Raw genomic sequence first — 24,067 nt, forward strand, 5'->3', positions numbered from 1 at the left:
TTGTAATTGAGAGCAAAAGTCAGGACAGAAATGACTGAGATGTGAGTGGAGGAGGGGTCCACTTCTGGAGTGGTAGGGACAGTGGGGGTAGGAGTTATGAGTCATGGTGTTGTTAAAAGGGGTTTCAATTTGGAAGGTAGATCAGAGAGAGAAAGGAAGGTGTTTTGTTTGTGATTGGGAAGGAATTAAGCATATTTGTAGGTTGAAGGGAAGGATAAAGCTGAAAATGTTAAAGATACAAAAGAAAGTGGGGGAAAATGGGTGAAACAAGATCCTAGATTCAGGAAGATGAGAGTATGTAGACTGAAGGGAAAGGTTTGGCTTTAGGAAGATGGTGGCTAATACGCAGCATAATCTCTGTAGTGGGTTGAATATGGGCCCTCAAAAAGTTATGTCCATTTCTAAATTTTTTCTTTTTTTTTTAATGTTTTATTTTTTTATTTATTTCTAGGAGAGAGAGAGAGAGACAGCGTGAGCAGGGGAGGGCCAGAGAGAGAGGGAGTCACAGACTGAAACAGGCTCCAGGCTCTGAGCTGGCAGTCAGCACAGAGCCCGATGCGGGGCTCGAACCCACAAACCGCGAGATCATAACCTAAGCGAAAGTCAGACGCTTAACCGACTAAGCCACCCAGGCGCCCCTCCATTTCTAAATTTTCAGTACTTTTGAATGTAACCTTATTTGGAAACAAAGCCTTTACATATGAAATTAAGGATTTCCAGATGAGACCAATCCAGTAACTGGATTGAGAAAAGAGAGGGGACTTTGAGACACACAGATGCAGAGGTGACCCATAAAGGAAAAGGCCAGGTGAAGATGGAGAGACTGGAATTGTGAGTCCCAAGCCACCAGAAGCTTAAAGCCACCAGAAGCTGAAAAAGGCAAGGAAATTCTCCCTAGAACCTTCAAGAGGGAGGGTGGCTGTGCCCATACCTCAGCTTCAACATTTTGGCCTCCAGAAAACTATGACAGAATGAATTTCTGTTGTTTTAAGCTACCTGGTCTGTGGTCACTTGTTATGGAAGCCTTGGAAAACTAATACAACCACCAAACTCCAGGTTAACAATGGACCTGTGAGCAAACTGAAGATACACTGACCATAGACGTGTCCTCACTCACTGGTTGGGTCAGGAGGCCAGTCAGCTTCATGAAAGTTTGTCCCTGGACCAATCATGGTTGTGTCAACCTCAGCCTTGAATGCATCCTTCCTAATTGACATCTAGTCTCCATTTCACCTTGCACTTTCCACTGCCCTATTTGGCATTTCTCATTATGCCCCACCCCCAACACTCATCCCAGCTGCTTTTGGTTCAAAGCATTAAATACTCAAGTCTCTCTCTGCAAACCATGTAGATTTGTATGAAAAATCCTATTAAAGAGGACATGAGGAAAAAGCATGTGATACTCTCTGTATATGTATTCTCTGATTTTAGTTCAGGTAGCTGCTCAGTTTCTCCTGGGTGCCTATGCAAACACTTATCTTCATGGTTGGTCTAACTTAGTGCTGATTCCTACCACTTAAGTTCAAATTCTTCAATTCTTCATGACTTAATGTGCCACCAATAACAGCAGAGCAAGACACAGAGAATCATTTATTTAAACCATTTTGGCTCCCTAGCTAGGATTCAAAGAAAGAGGATATTAATTCTATATATCCAACTCATTGAGAAATTCCCAAACTAGAATGACCATAGGTCATTCAGATTCCAAAGAGAGCCCTAGAAAAAAAAATGTGATAGACTAACACAATCATGGAATCCACATTTATTTAGTACCTACACGCTATCAATTAGTTTGCTAGGTATTAAAAATATATGTATAAATGAGAGGAATGAGTCTGACTTTCAAAGAACTCATTGTCTCCATGTGCAGTTAGGAAAAAGACATTTGACTGAACAATACAAGTATAATAGGAAAAGCATTATCTTATGGTATAAATGGTATAAACTGCTTAGGAAGCTTGGTAAGGAAGCTTTGGAGATGAGGTAGAGGCTCATACTAGATACTTTCCATATGCCCCTCTAGATCCACCCTCCATCTTTTCCCACCTGTTCTGTGCTCTTGGAGGTAACCTCTATGAACTGCATCCTCTGGGCACTGGTGTATTCTGGCTTTCAGATGGTTTCGGTCAAAGGGAGGACATGAAAGGGTGGAGGAGAGAGAGCTACCTTCCATTCACAATGCAGGTTGTCAGGTACTGCACTGTTCTAGGAGAGATCAAAACTTATTTTTTTTAATGTTTTATTTATTTCTAGGAGAGAGAGAGAGAGACAGCGTGAGCAGGGGAGGGTCAGAGAGAGAGGGAGTCACAGACCGAAACAGGCTCCAGGCTCTGAGCTGGCAGTCAGCACAGAACCCGACGCGGGGCTTGAACCCATGAACCGTGAGATCATGACCTAAGCAAAAGTCAGACGCATAACCAACTAAGCCACCCAGGTGCTCCAGAGATCAAAACTTCTGCCTAGAGGTTGCTCTTATGCATCCAACCATGTCCCACTAACTGCATCAACCTCCCTGCTTCCAGCAGATGCTAGCCTTGGGCTGCTTCACCATCCTGTCTTGGTTTCCCTTAACTTTGCCTGCACCATTGTAGAGTCCCATCACGCAACTCCCTGCAACCACTCATTGGGGGATAGACCACCTGTTTCCCCCGATCAATGCTGAGGTCTAGAGATTCTTTCCAGAGAGAGTGACCTTCTGAAGAATGATTAAGTTTTTGCAGGAGCATGAAGGTGGGATGGGATGTCCTAGGCTGAAGTGAGAACACTGTTGTGGCAGGGAAGCCTGGGAAGAACACTACATATGTGGAGGCAAATAAGTAATACTTACCCTCTTTAAAAATTTTTTACTGTTTTATTTATTTTTGAGAGAAAGACAGATAGAGTGTGAGCAGGGAGGGGCAGAGAGAGAGGGAGACACAGAATCCAAAGCAGGCTCCAGGCTCTGAGCTGTCAGCACAGAACCCAACGCAGGGCTTGAACCAACAAACCATGAGATTGTGACCTGAGCTGCCTAACTGACTGAGCCACCTAGGTACCCCAGTAATACTTTTCTTCCTATAGAGAGAGTTGCAGGGAGTGGGGAAAGGAAATTAGAAAGCTGAAAGGACTTGGGGACCAATGTAATAAGGCTTTTGGATTTTATCCTGTTAGATCATGGGAAGTTTACAAAATACTGACAATATTCCAATGTCTTGAAGTTCCAGATACTCAGGTCTTTCTACAAAACCTGTCAGAAATGAGAGGCTGGCATAGATCTCTGCTCTGAATTTATGCTTTACTGGTTTGTACTCTTCCCTGTATTGGTTAATATAAAAACTCAGACTGTGTGCTAAGGAAAGCTGTTGACTTTTAAAAACATTAAATCACTTCAAAAGCTTTTTTCTTCTCAGTCCCAATATATTGGGCCTTCAACTTATGTATTAAAGAAAAAGAGAATACTCCTCTTGAGAAATGTCATAGTTTCATTCAGTTACAGAAAACTCAGCTTAACACGATAGTCTTTCACTAATCTTTATAGAAATGCGTGATTGATCAGAGTTAAGATTCTTGGTTTGGTCTTCGGGAAGGGGGAAGAGGGAGGCCGGAGTAATGTCTGGTAAAGGCTGGCAGAGTTCTTATGTGTGGAGGTAAGAAGAAGGAAGCACCAAGGAAGAGAAAGAAGTTCAGATCAGAGAGGTCTAATAGAAATATAATACAAACAAAAGGGGCAGGGCACATGTGCACTTTTGAATGTTGTAGAAGCCACATTAAAAAAAAAGTTAAAAGAGGTGGAAGCAACCCAAGTATCCACTGATGGATGAACGGACAAACAAAATGTGGTGTATACACACAAAGGAATATTATTCAACCTTAAAAAGGAAGGAAATTCTGACACATGCTACAATATGGATGAATCTTAAGGCCACTCATATGACATATTTAGAATAGTCAGAATCAGAGACAGAGAGTATAAGGGTGGTTGGCAGGGGTTGAGGGAAGGAAAAAATGGGGAGATGTTTAACAGATGATCAATTTTGCAAGATAAAAAAAATTCAGAGCCAGATTGCATAGCTGTGAGAATATACACTTGAAAATGGTTAATGACAAATTTTATGTTATGTGAGTTTTACTACCATTTTGAAACAGTTAAAAAGAAAATGGTAAAATTAATTTTAAGACTATATTGTATTTAGGGGTGCCTGGGCAGCTCTACTAGTTAAGCATCCAACTCTTGGTTTCAGCTCAGGTCATGATCTCACAGTTCATGGGTTCGAGCCCTGTGTCAGGCTTCATGGGGCCTGCTTGAGATTCTCTCCTCATCTCTCTGCCCCTCCCCTGCTCATGTGTGCACATGCTCTCTCTCTCAAAATAAATAAACTTGAAAAAAAAAGAATATATTTTAGTTAAACCATTATATCTGCAACATTACCATTTCAATATGTAATCAATCCAAATTTATTAAGATAATCTATACTTTTTTCATACTGAGCTGTTGAAATCTGATGTATTTTTTTACTTACACTTAGGGGACACCTCAGTTTGAACTAGCCACATTTTAAGTGTTCGAGAGCCACCTGTGGCTAACCATTACCCTATTGGACAGTGCAGTTCTAGAGCTCTGAACAATGGTAGGCACACCAATGACTTGCCCCATGATGATGTTTTTCTTCAGAGCCCTCCACTTTTAGGAGCTTTCCTTTGAGGTAACATCAGGCATGAGCTAAGAACTAAGCTTTTTGTGCATCATAGAAAGGTAACCTAAAAGCCATCCCAGAAGCCCAAGTCGAAAGAGATCAAAAAAGGCACTGAGCCCACCTCCAGGCAAGCCCTTTGCTGTGACTGCTCTGGCCCTTGATCATTGCCAAATTGGTACATCAGTGAGGTGCCGTCAGAGTCAGACTCACTAGCTCTGTGACCCTGGACCATTTGCATAAGATCTCAGAGCTTGAATTTCTTCATTGGTGAAATAGGGATAAAGATGGTGGCCTCTTATAAGGGTGTCAATACTCCCACAAAGCCTCACTAAAAGGTAACACAGCACATAGCGTTACTCACTACTGTTATAAAAATCACCATCACTATCATTATTAATTTTACCACAAGCACATCTTGGTCATAAACAGTGTTTAACATTCTTTCAGACTTTCGATCACTCCCTCAGCCAATGTTAAACAAGTTGGAGGTGCAGTAAGAACATAGACTCTGGAGCCAGACTCTTTTGGTTCAAACTGTGGTCCTGACATTTTCAAGTGGAGAGAGATTCTTTTTTTCCTTCAATCACTCCTTCCTTTTAACCCACTGATCCTCACACACAGGTCTCCATCTACCCTCTGGCCTAGCCTCCTAGTCTGTCAATTTTTAAGTCTGTAAAAATGGGAATAATAATATGAACCACTGCATAGGGCTGCTGTAGTAGTAAAGGTACTAATGGAGATGGAGTGTTTAACCTATGTCCCTGCACATAGCAAACCCTGTGAAGTGGAAGGTGCTGCTGGGTGAGAGACTGCAGATGCAGCAGTGAATAAAGTGGGTACCATTCTTGCTTCTCAGAGTATAAACTTGCAGGAAGCTAGCCCTGACACCAATAATACAAACAAAGTTCAGGGAGTATCATGTGGGGAGTGCAGAGTGTCATCATATGGGAAGTCCTTACTAACATCTTTCTTAAATACTTGTGCTACAATTTAAAAGCTTGTCATCCTCTCCTTGGTGGACAAAAACGTTCCTCCCACTGGTAGATCATGAGCACACCATTTCCCTTGGTTTGTCCATCATCTGAAACAGGAAGACCTCTGTTCCTTCTTAGACCACTGCCCCATCTTGCCACTTGAATTTAGACACACCAGTGGACCACCAGTCTTGTGAAGCAGCGCTTCTTCTTTTAAGCCCTTGCAGACTGAGTCAATAACACCCTTAAAAAAACCTCACAGGTATCAAACCTGCTTACATATGGTAAGAAAATCTTGCTCCCAAGACCCAAGTCCTTTCTCATCTGTGCAAGTTAGGGTGGGCAAATGTATGCCGAGTTTCTGTGTGTCTCCCACTGGGTGATCTTGGCCTTTGCACAAATAATTACAGAGTGAACAAGAGCTTAGCACTGAAGCAATTTACCGTGAGCTACACAGGAGGTGAGAAGAGCACAGATTAATCTCCAGAATGACAAAGTACAAGGGAAGAGGAAATAAAAGAAATAATAAATCGTTGATAAAATTGTCTTGATAAGAGGTAGGAACTTAAAAAGAAGCATTCTACAGCTCTTACTTGATGAGAGTTGGCATTCAGCCCTGTCCGCCCTGCATCATTAAAGCCCATGCATTTGGGAGGAAACATGGCAGCAAGACTCTACTGGATGTTCCTTTTTACCCTTATAAGTTTAGCTAGTCCTCACCTTCCCAAGGACCCCATGCCTGTCTACTCTGTCAGGCCTCTGCCACAAATCCTGCCCAAGGAGTGAGTTTACCTCTATGCTGGCTCCGTCAGGGTCAGGGAGGGAGTCAGAAGGGTGAAGGAGCCTGTCGGGATTGAGCTCTAGGGGTTGGAGAAAATCCAAAGCTGGCTTCCCCTCCCATGATCCCTGCTCATCTTTCTCAGGTGGTCTGGTACAGGATGGAGAGCTTCTGCCCCTCCCTTCTTCGCTCCTTACAGAAATGGAAAGGGGAGTCTGCTGGACTGGATTTCTCATGGGAATGCTTGACAAAGTGAGGGAATATGAGGAGCTGCAGGCTTGTCCTGGGGAGGATGATACTGTCTGGCTTAATTGGACTCAAAGCCAGCTTTAAAGAAGTGACCAGTGCCTTTTTATAGCTCCTAATTTAGACAGAGAGAGAGAGAAAAAAAAAAAGAATCTAATGTGCCTAAGTCTCTAGATAAATCTACATTTCTCCAGACTATATTACTGATGGCTTTGGACAGTGAAAATATGTTACAGAGAACAGTTTGATAATAGGCATGAAAAGCCACAAAAATGGTCACATTTTTTTTATCTTGTTAATATTGCTAATATGAATATTGAGAATTCATCCCCCATGTTTTTATAATGATAACTAAAACTGCTTTATGCACAGAAATATTCATAGTGGCATAACAATCATGGGAAAACTAGAAGCAATTTAAATAGCCAACAACTGCTAAACAGATTATGGCATATCCACTTAAGGGATTAATCCATTTAATCCAGTCATAATTAACCATCTATGTGAAAATTGGCTGGAAGATGGGAAAGTGTTTATGGAATAATACTGGGAAGAGAAACAGAGCAAATAAATATATCTAGACTGTGGTTACAATTGTGTCAAAAATGTATGCTTGGACAAAGACTGGGAGAGGCCACAGAGAAGAAACTGGATGCTAAAAGGGCAATCTTAAGAGAAAGTCTCTAAAAAAAACCCAGTTTGTAATGTTTCCACCATGCATCCCTACCAATAACAGCAAGAGTAAATCACAGCAAAGCACAGGCATCAGATTACTCATCTTGCCTCATTTCTTTGGCTTTCCCTGAGTTGCTTAAGTTAGAGCCAATCTGAATGGCAAGGCTCCTCACGTGCAATGGATGGAGCCCAGATAGCATGATGCTGCAAATACTAAATCCTTTCCACTAGGATGGCCAGTTGGATCTCCTAGCCACTCATCTCCAACTTTGAGCAACCTCATCTGTTGACTGACCCTGGAGAGCTGTGGTATGAGGTTGGAAGGCACTCCCTGGGTGACAGGATTCCCCATGAAGCCAATCCCCTGGCTCACATTTCATGCACACCCCATAACAACTTGAGAGCTGGAGCCCTGACCCCCCCAGCATAACAGCATTCAGTTTTGCACCCAAGCATCGGCAGACCGCTCTCCTCCCAGCCAAGTCCCAGGGTGAAGTGTCTCTGACTGTTCTACCTTTATTATGTAGAACTGCCCAAAAACTGCTCTTAGGACAAGGGAAGTGTCCTTCCTTAGAAACCTCTTTCTCCCCTTTTTCCTCTTCTCCTGGAGAAGATAAACTTGTGGGGCATTTACCGCAAATGCTCATGCATGTAAACATTCAGCCTGACATGCTCAGCTACATCTGAGCTTCTAAAGAGAGAAGAAAAGAAGCAAGTGTGGGAAAACAAGCAACAAAGAAAGCAACCATGTCTTCAGAAAAACAGAATACAAGGGAGTTTATGACCAGGTGTACTTTTGCTCATCTCCTTATTTAGCGTCAGTAACAAAAACCCAAAGATGCTAACCAGCTCCCTGGGTAAGACAACCTGCTGCTAGCTGCACTAGTGATTTAAACAAAAACATTCTCTCCTGCTGTTTTTCAGCTTCAATCTACCCAGTGTTCACAGTAAATTCCAGAGCCTGATAACAACAACGACATAAAAAAAAAAAAAACAAAAAAAAACCCCACAAAACTTTCCCCAAGTTCAAGAAGGCATCAATGCTGTCAACCCTGAGAGACCTACTTATTTTGTCCTGGGTTGAGAAAATGCATGAAATACAACCCATGCTTTTCCAAGCCCAGGAGGTTCCCATGAACTCTTTTGCCAGTGGGAAGTGAGAGGTTAAATTGTGTTGTATTTGTGGCTGTTTACTACAGACAACTAGAGCTGTGAACCAGAGATACAAAAGTCACCCTCGCCCCTTTGTGGCTAGCAGGATTGTAAACAGCCCTGTAGGAGAGCAGCTCTGTGGCAAAGATTCTCTGTGAGAGCTACACATCTGCAAAAGAAACTTGGGAAAGAAACCCTCTGGAAGAGTCCTTCCACTTGGGAAAGCTCTTTCCGGCTCAGGTGTTTTTCTGCCATGCAGCCCACTCTCAAGGATGAGGAAGAAGAAGAAAAGAAAGAAAACAAAAAGATGATATTCCCCACCTGCTGCTTGGACTTACTATACAATCAGTGGAGAAAATGCAAGTGCGTGTGGGCACGCTCTTGCACCTCCTTTGGAAGAGGAGGGCAGATCCCAAATGCACTTGTTAATTGTGTAAACCATCCCTCCCACCCCCCAGCCACACGGAAAGCCCCAACCCACACACACACGCCCACCTCACAGCCAAGCCCCCTCCCCAGCATTCCTTTCTCAGCTTTAGAGAAATCATAAAATGCTACTCACATGTGGCAGCTTCAACCTCCCTTTACCTCTCCCCAGCCTGTGCACGGGCTCTGGTAGCGGCGGTGGCGGCTGCTGCTGCTGCTGCTGCTGCTTTTTCTGTTGCAAGTGAAACAAACCTTCATCGACAGAGATGGTTTTCCTCTGGGCTGCTTTGTCTGAGATTCCCCAGATGAACACCGACTCGTTTATGTCATTATCTGAGTTCGATAGCTCCCCTAACACAGGCAAGGCTTTGGGGCTGTCATCTTCCACCGGCTGGGCTTCTGGTGAGAGAAACAACAGACCTGAAACTGACAACTGATCACATCAAAACACTCCAGGGGATGGCAACCCAAGACTACAGAAGTAACACATTAGCTCGCAATGATACCATGCACAGCCGTAGATCATCTGTCTTCTCCTGGCACTGTGAGCCTAACCAAGTTGAAGAGACATTATTTATGAACTTACAGCTTCCAGAATGACTCCAGGTGAAGCCACATGGGCATTATAAAGCATAGTGTCACAGAAGGATTCTGTATCCAACATTCTGGATCCAACATTGTTGACATCATTAAGAGGGGTAATACCATTTGGTGGCTAAAAGTTAAAGTCTTTCAGATGGACCAAGGTTTATATACACTAAAGTAGACTTAGGTTCAAATGTGAGCTCCATCACTTACTAGCTGTGTAAATTTGGGCAAAGTCCTTATTTTCTCCAGGTCTCTCTCTTCATCAGCACATTAGGGATAATAAAACAATTATAGAGGAGCTACCAGAGGTAAGTGCAATGGTGTATATTAATTATCACATTCAATACATGTCACAGAGTAGGCACCCCATAAAAGAAATAAAGATGCCTCACCAGGTATTAGTATTTGCTTACTATGGGGACTTGTCATCTCTTAATGAAGAACGTTGTGATTGTATTATAGAACGCCAGGATCATTCCAATGGTCTATGTAATTAATTGCTTCCTCAGAGGAAACAAATAATGATACTTCACATATTTGGATAAGTCATCATTTTCAGCTCTCAAGTATGTAAAAATGCTGGGATGGCCATTTCTCAGATATGGGAAACAGAACCTCTGGTTTATGAAAATTGCTCAAAAAGGGGAAGACACTGACTCCTACTGCTTTTCCTTAGAAACAGACTTGTGAGAACAGAATACAAATCTACTGTCACTGAAGGCCTTTGTTTAGGAGGGTTGGACTTCTCATGACTGACTGATTTTGAACAAGGGGATCCTCCGTAGGGAAATCTGTACTTATTTCAAACAGTAAATGAGTCCAGGTGATGAAAAAAAAATCCAAAATGTTAATGCTGGGTGGACCTATTAGGCACTCTACATAACTTCACTTTTCCCACCTGAGAACACGAATATTCAGGAGCTGGTCAGTACTGACCATCTCTCATTTCCCACTACCCCCAAAGCAGCAGAAGAAAGCTTGAACAACCGGTTGTTTTTGTTTGGGGGGACTTCTACCGTGCTGAGGTAGTTTCAGTGGAGCCAACATAAATTAGACCCAGGGATGGCAAATGGCTTAACTCAGTTCACCATGCCTCATCTTATACCACAAAGGCTATTAGTTGGAAAGTATCCTTCAAGGTCCCAGCCATATGCCACCGTTCTCCAGGTGAATCAGTGTGAGTGAAAAAATGTTAAAAACCTAGACCAGAACAGTCGCAGATAAAGGGAATACCGGGGAGGAAAAGAAATAACCAGTCAACCAAATCCCAAATAGGTTCCTTATAAGAGTTCAGAAAGCTTCAATAGGATACCACAAACATGGAAGGAACATTCTCTGAGGAATATGTGCCAAGTACGTGGCATAGTGTCTACTATATTGTAAATGCTCAATGAATGCTAGTAACTGATAATAAAAATAATAATAAATAACCAATAAAGAGGGAGATGAGGGAATTTCTCATAAATAATTTGAGCTCATAAATTATACTGGGCACGATGCTAACATTTTACCATGTTGTCTGAATTCAACTCCCACAGCAACATGAAAGAGAGATATAAATTCCCAATTTGTGGATAAGGAAATTGAGGCATAGGAACTTAAACAATGAGAGCATGTTCACAAAGTCCCACAACTGCATTTACCCAACTACCAGCATCTGTACCTGTAGGCTCTGCTTCCCTCCCATTACGGTAGATGAACTGTCCATTTCCCCAAAAGTCACCTCTTGCCTAGTCAAGGACATCACAGTAGCCATTTGTCCTTGTCTTTCCTTCACCATCAATGTTTGCTTCTATACTATATCATTTTCAACACCTGTGTGTTAATTGTCATCCTAGGTGTAAAACATACCTTCAGTTGGTCCCATATCCCCCTCCAGCAACTACCTGCTTATATCCCCTGTATAGTAAAAATCCTCTCAAGAATGGTCAAAACTCATTGTCTAACATCCCCTTCTCTCTTGAAGTCGCTCCAATCTGGCTTTTACTGCCACCACTCCACCTGCCCTTGTCACTCTAAACTGCCAACCTAAATTGCTATTGCCAAAGTCACTGACAACCTCCATGTTGCTCTATCAGTCTTTATCTTCATTTGGCCTGCCAGCATCATATGACATGGGTAAGCAATTTTCTCCTCATTGAAATTTCCTTCAGATGGCTCCTGGGACCTCACACCACCCGGGTTTTCCTTCTACCTCACTGGTTGTCCCTCCTCAGTCATCTCTATTGGTAGTGCCTCTCTTCTAGTTACTGAAGAGGCCAGTTTGGAATTCTGGCTACGCAACTCAGTAAGTGTTATGACCTTGGGCAAGTTACTTAACTTCTTTCTCCCGGTTTCCTAATCTATAAAATAATGGTAATAATAGTAACTGCCTTAAGAGGATATCATGAAAATTAAATGAGTTCATATACAAAAACACTCAGAACAAGGTCTGGTACGCAGTTAACTATTACATGAGCATTAACTATTTTTATTACCCACTTCTTAACATCAAGTGCCTAAGGGCTCAGTCCTTGGAGACTGTCCTTCTCTGGGTGATCTCATTATTTCTCAGTGCTTTAAATAACATCTAGAGGCATATTTAAATCTACAGTCTAGACCTCTCTTCTACAAGGTGCAGTGGCCTAATTAGGATCTTCTCTTACATGTTTAATAAGCATCTCAAACTTGATATATCCAAAACCAAACACCTGGTTTTTTCAACTAACCTGTTCCTCACATAGTTTTCTTCATCTAAGTTGATGATTCCATCTTTCCAATTGCTCAGGTCAAAAACCTTGAAGTTATTCTTGACTCTTTCCCTCACACCCAGCATGCAGACTGTCTGCAAATCCTGATGACACTACCTTTAAATACATCCACAATTTGACCACCTCTCACTTTCTCCATGGCTACTCACCTGGTCTAAAACACTATAATCTCTCACATAGATCATTTCAATAGCCTCTTAACCATTCTGTATGCTTCTCACCCTTCTCTCCTGTAGTTTGTCAACACAGTGCAATCTTTTAAAACTTAGAGCCAGATCATACCATTCCACTGCTCAAAACTCTTCATAAGTTCCTGCCTCGCTTAGGAAAAAAGACCATGCCTTTATTGGCCTACAAGGTTTGACCCTGTGCCCACCCCCATTCTTATACCTCTTTGAGCTCATCTCCTATTACTCTCCCCATCTGTCTGAACACTCTGGACATAAAGCCCTCTTGCATACCATAAGACCCATCTAAGGGTCTTTGAATTTGCCATTTCCTGTGCCTGGAACACTGCCACCACATGCCTAGTGGATTCACTTATTTACTCCTTCAGCCCTCTTTCCAGTGTCACTCTCTTGGTGACACCTTCCCTGATCACCCGATTTAAAACTGCTCTCCTCTCAGCACTCCCTTTCCCCCAACTGTACTTTTCTCCATAATACTAATCATCAAATATTTCCTATTTATGTATGTGTTGTCTCCCAAAGTCTCCCCCTATAAGAATGTAAGTTTCCTGAGAATTAGACTTTTTTTAATATTCTTTTTTTTTTTACAAATAGTTTATTGTCAAATTAGTTTCCACATAACACTCAGTGCTCATCCCCATAAGTGTCCTCCTCTATGCCCATCCCCCCCTCCCCCCCACATCCATCAGTCCTCAGTTTTTGTCAGCATTCAAGAGTCTCTCATGGTTTGCCTCTCTCCCTTTCCCCCACCATTTCCGCCCTTCTTCTCCCACTTGTTCCTCCGTCAAGTTCCTCCTAATCCTCCTATACGTGCAAACATATGATATTTGTCCTTCTCTGCCTGACTTATTTCGCTCAGCATTACACACTACTCATAGGGCTTAGAGTAGAGCCTGCACCAAGTAAATGCTCATTAAATATTTCTTGAATTGATGGATGGAACTAAAAGGATTCAATCTCTTATCAAAGGTCAGAGAGTTAATACATGATAAAGTTAAGCACATATGTCTGCTTCCATAGCCCAAATCATCTGCAATGCACAAGGCAGTGTCACTATCAATGTGTTATGCAAATCATTCTAGACGTACATAGAAAAGCAATGTTTTAATCTCTATTGACTGGTGGGGCTTTTGCTACATTTAAGTGGCTTCTGGATGCATGTCTGTCATTGCTTGCTAACATTTATATCAACAAAATACTTTGTGAGCTACAAGTGTATTTAACCAAAGGGGAGAACAGCCACTTTATTCCTTTGACTAGATTTATTGAAAACAACGTTCTGGCTGAAATGAGAATTTTCCTTATGGCAGATGTCCTTGACTATCCATTCAGAGATAAGAAACAATCTCTAACACCTTTTAAATTTCTTTTGTGCACCAACTTATTTGAGAAAAAATAAACAATGCCTTGGAATCATTGAATTTTTGAAACATGTTTCAGGAGTGGCGGTTGAGTGCTGTAAGGGACCAGAGATTCTGTGAGTTGTTTTCAACAATATATGGGAAAATAAATCATTTTTCTTTTTTAACTTTTCATTTGTTACTTTGAGGTTCTCTTAATGTTGATGAATCTATCCATCAGGAAAAACATGCTGTCTTCATGGGGCAGAATACTAAAAGACCTGCTATTGTGGGAAAACACCAGTAAAGTAGCAAAGATCTCTGGCTTAAGAGTCAGAAATTTAGTTCCATTCCCAGTTCTGTCCCTGAAATCTGAATGACCTTGGGGAATGCTCTTCAGTCCACTTGGCTTCCAATTTTTTTATCTATATGCAGAAGTATTTAGACTAGCTTAAATCTCTTATACCATTTGGTGTTTAAATTTCTGTTACACCATGAGTTCTGTTTCGAGTTATGAGGGTAGACATATTCCATACTGCAAGTAACTGATAACTAAGTTTAAGCAGGTAGACGCTGGCTATAAGCAGACCAAATCTACCTGGTCCATGTCACAATGTATTAATGATTTTTTATTCATTTAAAAAGTACCTACCAGGGGCGCCTGGGTGGCTCAGTTGGTTGAGTGTCCGACTTCGGCTCAGGTCATGATCTCACGGTCATGAGTTTGAGCCCCGCATTGGGCTCTGTGCTGACAGCTCAGAGCCTAGAGCTTGCTTCAGATTCTGTATCTCCCTCTCTCTCTGCCCCTCCCCCACTCATGCTCTGTCTGTCAAAAATAAACATTAAAAAAATTTTTTTTAAAGTTCCTATCATATATTTACCAATCTGTTACATGTTGAGTATACAAAAAGAAGTAAAACACAGTCTTTGTATTAAAAGGGTTCAGAGCCTAATACAGAATACAACAAAACACACAATTTGATATATGATGGTGTAGGAAACAGAGGAGGGCCACTTGATTAAGTCTGGGACTTAGAATGGCTTTTTGGAGGGAGTGATCCTTCAGCAGAATCTTCAAGAATGAAAACAAGTTGTCCAGAAGGAAAAAGGTAAAAAGGGGTGACATTGATAATCCAGAAGGAGAAGTATCAATACCCTTAAAGGTGAGAAAGCTGCCAGAATTGGACCACATTTAACTAATTGAGATTATGGGGTGGAAATCTGACTTTGTATCTTTTTAAAAATTTATTTAAATTCAAATAGTGTAGTGTTGGTTTCAGGAGTAGACCCAGTGATTCATCTCTTACAATATGACATCCAGTGCTCATCCCAGAAAGTGCCCTCCTTAATGCCCATCACCCATTTAGCCCATCTCCTCACCCATCTCCCCTCCAGCAATTCTCAGCTTGTTCTCTGCATTTAAGAGTCTCTTATAGTTTGCCTCCCTCTGTGTTTTTATCTGACTTCACATCTTATTTTTCCTGCTATTCTCTGAAAATTTTAAAGTTCTTATCTTTGTTCATCACAAGCACAGGAAGAGATTTGAGTTTCAGAGTCTGCTCAACAGTGTTGCATACAAAAGAAGGCAAAGGAACTGAACACGGTAAGATCTGTAAATTATCCGTACTTACATTTCTTTGATAATGTTGCCCTTGTGTCCTGCCATCTGTTATCTCCTGTCCTGACCCTCACTATTCTCTGCTGAGTAATTTGTGCAGTTGTACACAACTATTCAGAATGTGTTGGCATTCATTAAGTAAAGATGTATGTCTGAATTGATCTTGCATGAGGAAATGTTTTATCCTAGAAAGTAGGATGGGACACAGGTGCCAGACACCCTGCGGTTGAGTCCTGACTAAAACTCACTTTCTTCATCTGAAAATGGGAGATGACAATAGTACATACTTTAGAGGTTTGTGAAATTAAATCAGATAAGCCACAGAAATCTCTTAGCACCATGTCTGATACAGCGGAAGAGTTTGATAAATTCGGGCATCTGCACTCGTAAATCCTACACTAAGTGTTGGGTCACTTGATGGACTCCTCATATTCAGCTATGAAAATTAGAAGCAGTCTTTAACTATAATGCTTAAATCATTGCTCAAGCAATTATTAAAGCAATCCAATCAAATCTTAACTTGCCAATTTTTAGTTAGTGGGTGACCAGCAGTCAGGACTGAGATGTTAAGCCAGGAGATTCATGAGCTCAGACTAGGGCCAGGTCTGCCAAAGGCTGTTGCTTTCCTTAAAGTCACTTGGCTTTGCAAACCCTTTTCTATTTGATCTTCTTAAGAGCAGGGATTTGTGTTCAGCTTTATATCCCCAATGCTTAGCATGGTGTGTGGCAATCATAAGTACTCTGTGAAGTCTTGCACTGGCCTGCCACAATTGGTCTCACTTAGACCCTGTAGATAACCAACCTCACATGTCCACAGACTATCTATCATTGCGAAGCTGCAAGGCAACTGTGCATCTGTGCTGTCAGGTCACCATTACAGAATGTGTGGTCAGTGTATCAAGATGGCACTTAGATGCATACCAAGACATTGAACCCTGCACCCAGATATGTATCATGGAGATAAGGCTTGCAAAGTAGTTTTTGCAACCACTAGGGAACCTTGTTGAAGTTTAAGGAGATGTGTTGGGGGTTTAAAAGGCTTAGTAAGGCTTACACAGGGGTCTTTAAGATCTGGCAGAAGCTCGTGATGGTCAAGGAAAAAATTCCATAGCCACTGATCTGAGCACATTCTGCATAATGAACAGGGGAGACTTAAAGCTGCACTTACTGAGCTGTCCCCAGACCATATCTCCCAATATTCTTCCCAGTTGCTAATTATGTTTCAGTTAATTTCTGCTAATTATGACTTCCATGAGATGCATATGTCAGACTGATCATTTGTATCAAACTTTTAACCCAATGATCTACTAGAGAACTTCAGACACTCAATACATTTCTGTGGAATCACTAAGAGCACACATGAAAGAACGTTTTCATTCCCATGATTAAATAGGGTCATTTTCTCTCTGTCTCCCCAAGAAAACAAAGCAGAAGCCGCTTGCTGATGCCTTTTGGGCAGGAGGGGCTGTTGGCTCTCAGATTTCAGGGCTGCTGTGTGGTGCCTCTGGTTTCATCAGGATGTCACGTTCCTGGTAACAGCATCTGCTGTGCTTCTAATGAACACCCAGTGACAAACACAGAGACTCTGCCTTTCCCCAGGACCTGCAGGGGATAGAGGAGCCGCAGCTGGGAGAGACAGAACAAGCCCATATTTCATAACAATTACTCTGGTTTCTCAGGAAAGGTGGCAAGAAAAACTATTAGCAAGTTGGTGGAAAGAAGATTTATGGCTTGGCAGCTCAAAGGTGTGACAGGTTTCTCCTCTGATGAAAAATCACTTCTTTGGAGGTGAGAAAAGGGCAGGCACCCTGCTCAGCAGATGGGAATCCATCAAGTTAGCTTCGCTTTTGAACAACTCTTTGTGTCATCGAAAAATGTCTCTTCAACTCCCTAAGGCAAATAACTTCTTATCTCTCCCAGGGAGCATTACAGGATTCACACTGCTGACATCCCATGGTCAATTCTCAGTCTTCATTTGACCTATCAATAGCCATCTACATTGCTGAATTACTTCTTCCTTCTTGAACCATTTCCTTCACTTTTAGGACTTCACCTGTTTTGTTATAATTCCCCACAAGCCACTATTTATGTTACCTATGTTAATTCCTTATTTCTGACCAACCTTTCACACTTGTGTTCTCCAGTTCTCTCTTCCCTATCCACAGCTACTCCCATACATGTTTATCCAACTCTTGGCTGTCAACACTGTCTGAACCCTGTGGAATATTCTCCTGACTTTAGCACAGACCTCTTCCCTGAACCCCAGATTAATTTGTCAAATTGTCTACTCACTCTCTCCATGTCGATGTTTGAAGCACATCTTTAGGTTAACATGGCTTAAACCAAATGTCTGATCCAGCCTGGCTCCTAACGCCAAGCCCACTGCCTCTTGAGTCATCCCCATTTTAGATTTTCAGATTCTAAATCTTGCAGTCATCTTGATCTTCTTGTTTCTTTCATCTAACCCATCATTTAAAATGGGTGTTTGGCTCTATCTTCAAAATATACACAGTGTCTTGCCATAATCCCCCCACCCTCACCTCCCACACTGCTGTCCCTGGTGTAAGTCTTGCTCAGGTTGTGAACAAGCCTCCTAACTGGGTTCTCTGCTTCTGCCTTGGCCCCTACTCAGCAAGAGGGAGAGCTTGAAAAGCCAATTGTGATTCTTCACACAGTCAGAGTGATCCTTTTAAAACTTAAGTTCCAATTCCCAGATCACTCAGAATAAATACTACAGTCCTGAGCTTGACCTCGAGAATATGCCAGCTCTCTGGTCCCTCCGACCCGACTGCCCGTCAATCTTCTGCTTCCTTACTTCACCCAGCCACACTGACCTTTCTCTTCCTTAAAAACTCAAAGCAGGCTCTCACCTTGGGGGCTAGGCACTTGCCCTCTCACTGTCTTATCTTCATGTTTATATTCATGACTCATTCCCTCGCTTTCTTCAGATTCACCCTCTAATATTACCCATTCAAGGGAACTTTCCTTGGTCACCGTATATAAAACAGCTTCCTTTCTCCTACAGCAGAAAACCTCAACTATTGCTTTTATTCCTATGGAAAGAACTGAATATGAATTGGGGAAAGGGGGAGGAAAAGAAAGAGAGAAAAATACAAGAGGGGGGTACACATTAATATTTCAAAATATCATCCAATCACAACAGCAGCCAGGAAATGAGGGGAGAGAGGAGCCAATTTTATGATGAGTTTTGGGTACACTGAGAGCCAGGGCTGGCAAGGCTCCAAAGTGGAAATGTCCAGTGGTTAGTTACTTCATGAGGTGCAATTCCTGGGATCCCTGAGGCATGAAGGAAAACTGGACAGGCAGCAAAATATGACTGGGCTTGAAAGGGCATGGAGGTAGGAATTATGATCACAGTGCTGAGGAGGGTATGAACCTGGAAGGCAGCCCCTTAAGGCTGATTTCGCATAATCACAATCCTCTGGGTGTTCCTGGCATTTTAGAGTTTTCAATTTGCTTTCATACGTAGGACCTCATGTGACCTTCACCACCCGATCAGTTTATCCAGGCAAGCACCATACATCCTTATCACCAAGAAGAAACTACCCTTTGTGGGAACTCACCAGGAGGAAAAAGAGCAGGTAACAGCTATCAGGAGTGTAAAACTCAAACACTCCTATCAATGCTCCTTCATGCATTATTTTAGGATGGTTCTTAATTTGGGGTTCTGAACAATGGGCTTAGAAAATCTGGAACCCTCTCCAGTTGTAGGAAATATAAGGTTTTTCTGTCCACATAAACTGTAATTTTTCCCTTGACCCAAGTTTCCATGTTTTAAATAAGATTCTCACATAGTCAGCAACCCCAGAATGATTAAGATCGCAACACCAGAGCACTGTTTCTTAAGGTATTCTCCCTAGGTCATCAACATCAACAACAAAACCAGTAATACTTGTTTAAAAAAATACAACAGTGCTTCCTGGACCTCATCCCAAGTTTTTCAGTTGGACTTTCTGGTAGAGGCAGGAATCTGCATTATTAGCAGGTATCCCAGAGAATTCTTATGCACCCTAGTAATTGCCAATCAGCCTCCATCTTTGTCATCTACAGGTGACATAATGTGAACCTCCAAGTGCGTGTCTTTAAATATAGGCTCCTGAGGCTGTGAGTTCTAGAACTCTAGCCACTATCAGCAAAGAGATCATCCAGCCACATAGCAGTTTTCCCACGATAAGTACTGGGTCCGCTCTAAGGTAGCCTCCAGAGCATGCAGGACCCAGCAGGTCTTCTCTGGGCTCCTACCCTTTGGGGGCAATGAGCACAGGGAAATCCAGGAAGGCCTCCTGCAGCCCTGATCCCCTAGTGTCTTAGTCATCTGCCAGGTTATTTCCTGAGTCCAAGCACCCATTCTTGTGCTGGCCCAGCCACCTATTGAACTTGGATACAGGTGCTGGTTATCGGTTTTGGGTAGAAAAAGACACTTATTGGGCTATTCTGAAAGCTGTCTTGCCTATGGATACACTGGACAAGGGTCAGCAAATTGTAGCTATAAAGAGGCAGATAGTAAATATGTTAACCTTTGTGGGCCATCTGGTCTTTATCTGCCATTGTAGCTCAAAGGCAGTCATTGACATATGTAAGCGAATGGGTGTGGCCATGTCCTAACAAAGATTGACACAAAAATGAGCAGGGGGCTAGATTGGGCAAGCCAGCCCTACTATGCCAACTCCTGTACCAGAGCCTAAATAAACGCCCAATGGTCTTGACTTTTTTATAGTAGGGACACATAAAGGGAAGCAGTGATGTGGATAATCCAAAGCAAACAAAAATGTCAAGGAAAGAAGCATAAACACCAACATTCCACTCACCCGATATATAGCTTTGGAAAGCATTATACTCTTCTTGTGGCTGCTGATTTAGTTTTCTAATTATGTTTTGCTCAGGACGATATTAATACGGGCTTACACTCTCTGAGTAGATCCCACCTGGGGCTCAGGAGGAGACCGAGGGTGAATGCAGAGAACAAAGTGAGCAAAGCTGGCCTTGTATTAAAATTAGACACAGGTAATTGAGAAAAGACTGTCTATAACCTGCCAGTGGGAATGAGAGATGCCCCCGTGAGTGGCTGTGTGTTTATTAAATTTGAAAATGGCATGTCTTGCCTTCATTTAGTTGGCTCCCAAAGGCCTGTGCTTAAGCAGGTGTAAGTCATGAGGGCAGGGAGGACTCCAGTGAGCTAGAGAGGACATTTGTTTTCCTGACTTGCACATCCTAGAGCAGGGAACACGTGGTGGTGGGAAGGGCTAACATTTATTGATTCTATTACGTGTTACACACATTGTGAGCTGCTTTACAAATAATAACAGCTAATATTTTTTGAGCACTTGTTCTTTACTAATTATTTTACATGAATTGTATCATTTAAACTTCCTAGGGCCCCACAAATTAAGTACTTTTATTGTGTTCTTTTTACAGAGACTTGGGTTAACTTTCTCAAAGTTACAGAATCATTTAAAACATGCAGTTGCACTCAATATGCACATTTTTAAACATTATGTTAGATTGCCACCAAACTGTCTATTTTATAGAAAAACCTCTTCTTAGGGAGATACCATTAGCTGCACTTCATAAGCAAGAACATAAGTGACTTTCCCACAGCTACACACAGAGTCAGGGGCAGCCCCAGATCTGGATCCAAACTCCATGTTCCCTTCAATGTCACCTGCTATTTGGGGGCCCAGGTGGGGTCATTCACCCACCTAAACCTTCATGTTCTCTCTTGCCAAATTGAGATACCAGTGTCTGTCCCATCTCATTCATAGGACAGATAGTAATCTCAAATAATAATCCTATACTTTCAAAATGATGAACATTAAAAATAATAAAACACTGAATAATTATAGCTTATTGATTAGGGATAGGAGTTTTGAAATCTGATAATTCTGGATTCAGGTTCTGAATCTGCCACTTACCATCTGGGTATTTTTGAGCAAGTTCCTGAGTTTCTCTGGTTTTAAGTGTTTTTATCTGAAGTTGGAATAATAATAATAATAATAATAATAATAATAATGCCTATCCCACAAGATTGTTGTGAGGATAAAAAGAGACCCAAGACAGCATGACACGTAAAGACCAAAACTGTGTTATCCCTTCTTAATTTCATATTAGTTAGAAAAACTGAAGAATCCAGAGGTATTAGAATAAGGGATTAAGGACCCTGGAAATACAATTACAACAGACATAGAGGCCATGTCACAACTTCACCTCAATTGGATAGCTCGTTTCTTCTTGTTCTAGATGCATCCACAGCTGTGGTTATATGAATGTGTTGGCAGACTCCATCATACTGTATGAAAATAACTCCCCTGGGCTCTATTGAGAGATCTACTTGCATTAATTTAGAAAAATATACAGATATAAAGCCTAGGTGTACAGCATGTGCCACAAGCTATAAATGAGTGGGAAAGCCCAGACTTGGTTTCCCAATACTGGAAAAAAAAAAAACAAAAAAACAAAAAAACAAAAAAACAAGCTATAGATCCAAGTCCCTTGCCTCCTAGTGACTTGCTGGCAGCCTACCCAGACATGAAAGAAGAGACTGGGGGGTCCCTGTTGACTCTAGAGTCCTTGTCAAAGGTAAAGTAACTGGTCTGAAGACAGAGACCCTGATCTGCAGATTCTGTTCCAAAGTCTCCTTGCACTGTATTTATAGCACTCCACCCCTATAGAAACAAGATGGTGGTTTGCTTCCCAGGCCAGCTCTTATATGACTGAACTGAGAAATGGTGGCCCTAGAGAAGCAACCACATCATTAGGACAAATAGTAGAGTTTTCAGCCTTTGTTTCTGTGGGGAAATGCATTTAATATTACATAGCAAGACAGAGACATGCAGGTGCAGGGAAGAATTGAATCACCAATTGCAGCAATATCAGCTACTCAGTGCTATGCTTTAGGAAGGCAGGGAAATTACAGAGTCAGATAGCCTGAGATAATATTTAAGAAAGCATTAAACAGATGTGAGGCACTTTTATTATTGGGGCTGTACTGGCGATGATGATGGAGATTATTAGTGATAAGGGCTAAGACACTGACCTTCCGCTGCAAACATGGAAGCCACTGCCACTCTGTGTTCTGAGAAGAGGCGAGGGGAACAGTAATGTGGGATATCCTTCTCCTTCTCGAGGACTTTGGAAGAACTCCCATATATATACCTTTTGGTAGCACTGCTGTTGGGAGATGAGCATTTTCCTCAAATGCAGACCACAATTATATCACTGAATACTGACTATGTGCCAGGCATTGTAATTCATATTTATTGTTTTGAGCACTTAGAACTCTGAAAGGTAAATATGACCACTCCCATTTTACTGATTAAGAAATTTAGACTGCATTAAGGTTACTAACTGGCCCAAAGCCACATAAATTATAAGTGATTGAGTTGGTATTAGAGCACATGACATTTGACTCCAATACAAGCCTTTTTCTACTACATCATAACCCTCTTTCACTAGCCTTTCTCCATTATGTTTTCTTTCTCTAGGGGTCAGTTGGAAGAGCCATTTGTCCTGTGCTGAATTAGAGACTGCTGAGTTGTGCTGAAACCTAGTTCTCTTTGACTGATATTCAAATGTCATCATATGCTCCCTACACATACAAGTCAAAGAGCTGGAGGAAAGGATTGCAACATGAGTGTGCTTTATGATAGTCCCTGGTGAAATAAGTGGCCCTGGATAATGTTTCAGGATAATCCTTTAGGTCATTGTTCTATACCCACTTCCTTTACCAGCTGTCAAGGTAGTTCATATCAAATTCTTCTTAATGGGAGGATCCATTTCTACCTCCACTTTGCCCCAACCAAGACACACAAGCATATTTTCACACTGCTTTCAAATGATTTCTTATCAATTACCCCTTTTGGTTCCCCTTATAATGAAGAAGAAATAGATCCACACATGGAAAGTGAAAGAGGTGTAGCTGATAATGCTATGTGACATGGACTATGTCACTTCTGCCTCTGTCTGCAGTGTGCTTCCTCTGGTTTTGAAAATTCACAGAAAAAAAATCAATCAATAAATCAATAAAACGGACCCCTCATTTCTTCCTATCCCAGAATCCCACAGTTTCTAAAATTATTTTCCTGGATGCAAAGGAAAGTAGACATGTCTCTCCATAGGAGCATTCGTGTATCCACTTACTGTTTATGCACCTGGTATTCTAGCAGTGCTCCTATTTTTCCCGTTTTTCTGTAGAGGAAAACATGTTCTGTTCAGAGTCTGGTTCTGGTCTGCCTGGAGGCACATGACATCAATTTCTCCCAGTATGATTGCCATTTTAGCCTCAGTTTGATGTAGTTCTCTGTTTCTTGTGCTCTTCTGTTCTTAGGCAGCATGTCTCATATTAAAATGTTTCTGTTGTTGTTGCTTGCTTTGTTTTAGTGTGGTGCATCTGTTACAACTGATGAGCCAATAATGCTATGTTACTATTAACTAAATCCACAGTTCGCATTAGAATTCACTTTTTGTGTTGTACATTTTACGGGTTTTGACAAACATATAATGACCTGTGTCCACCATTACAGTATCATATGGAATATTTTCACTGCTCTAGAAATCCCCTGTGCTCCACCTGTTCAACCCTCACTCCCTTATCCCTGAGACCTGGCAATCACTGATCTTTATATTGTCTCCATAGTCTTGC

The 24,067-nt window shown here is 41.8% G+C and overlaps 1 protein-coding gene and 1 long non-coding RNA gene across 3 annotated transcripts in view; one reads left to right on the forward strand and one right to left on the reverse strand.

The window, feature by feature from the left end:
- The window catches only part of ANKFN1 (ankyrin repeat and fibronectin type III domain containing 1), a 459,719-nt gene that overhangs the window by 379,226 nt on the left and 56,426 nt on the right, over nt 1-24,067 (reverse strand). For both annotated transcript variants that reach the window (XM_077762871.1, XM_077762870.1), the window contains exon 3: nt 9,061-9,323. In XM_077762871.1, coding sequence (XP_077618997.1) covers nt 9,061-9,323 — 263 coding nt within the window. The remainder of the gene's footprint in view (nt 1-9,060; nt 9,324-24,067) is intronic.
- On the forward strand, nt 15,332-23,598 carry LOC144230545 (uncharacterized). The gene is made up of 3 exons (XR_013334787.1): nt 15,332-15,393; nt 18,899-19,010; nt 22,911-23,598. It is a non-coding gene; the product is annotated as an uncharacterized LOC144230545 (long non-coding RNA).

Source organism: Crocuta crocuta, unplaced genomic scaffold, assembly GCF_008692635.1.
Source record: "Crocuta crocuta isolate KB4526 unplaced genomic scaffold, BGI_CrCroc_1.0 scaffold144, whole genome shotgun sequence".
NCBI lineage: Eukaryota > Metazoa > Chordata > Mammalia > Carnivora > Hyaenidae > Crocuta > Crocuta crocuta.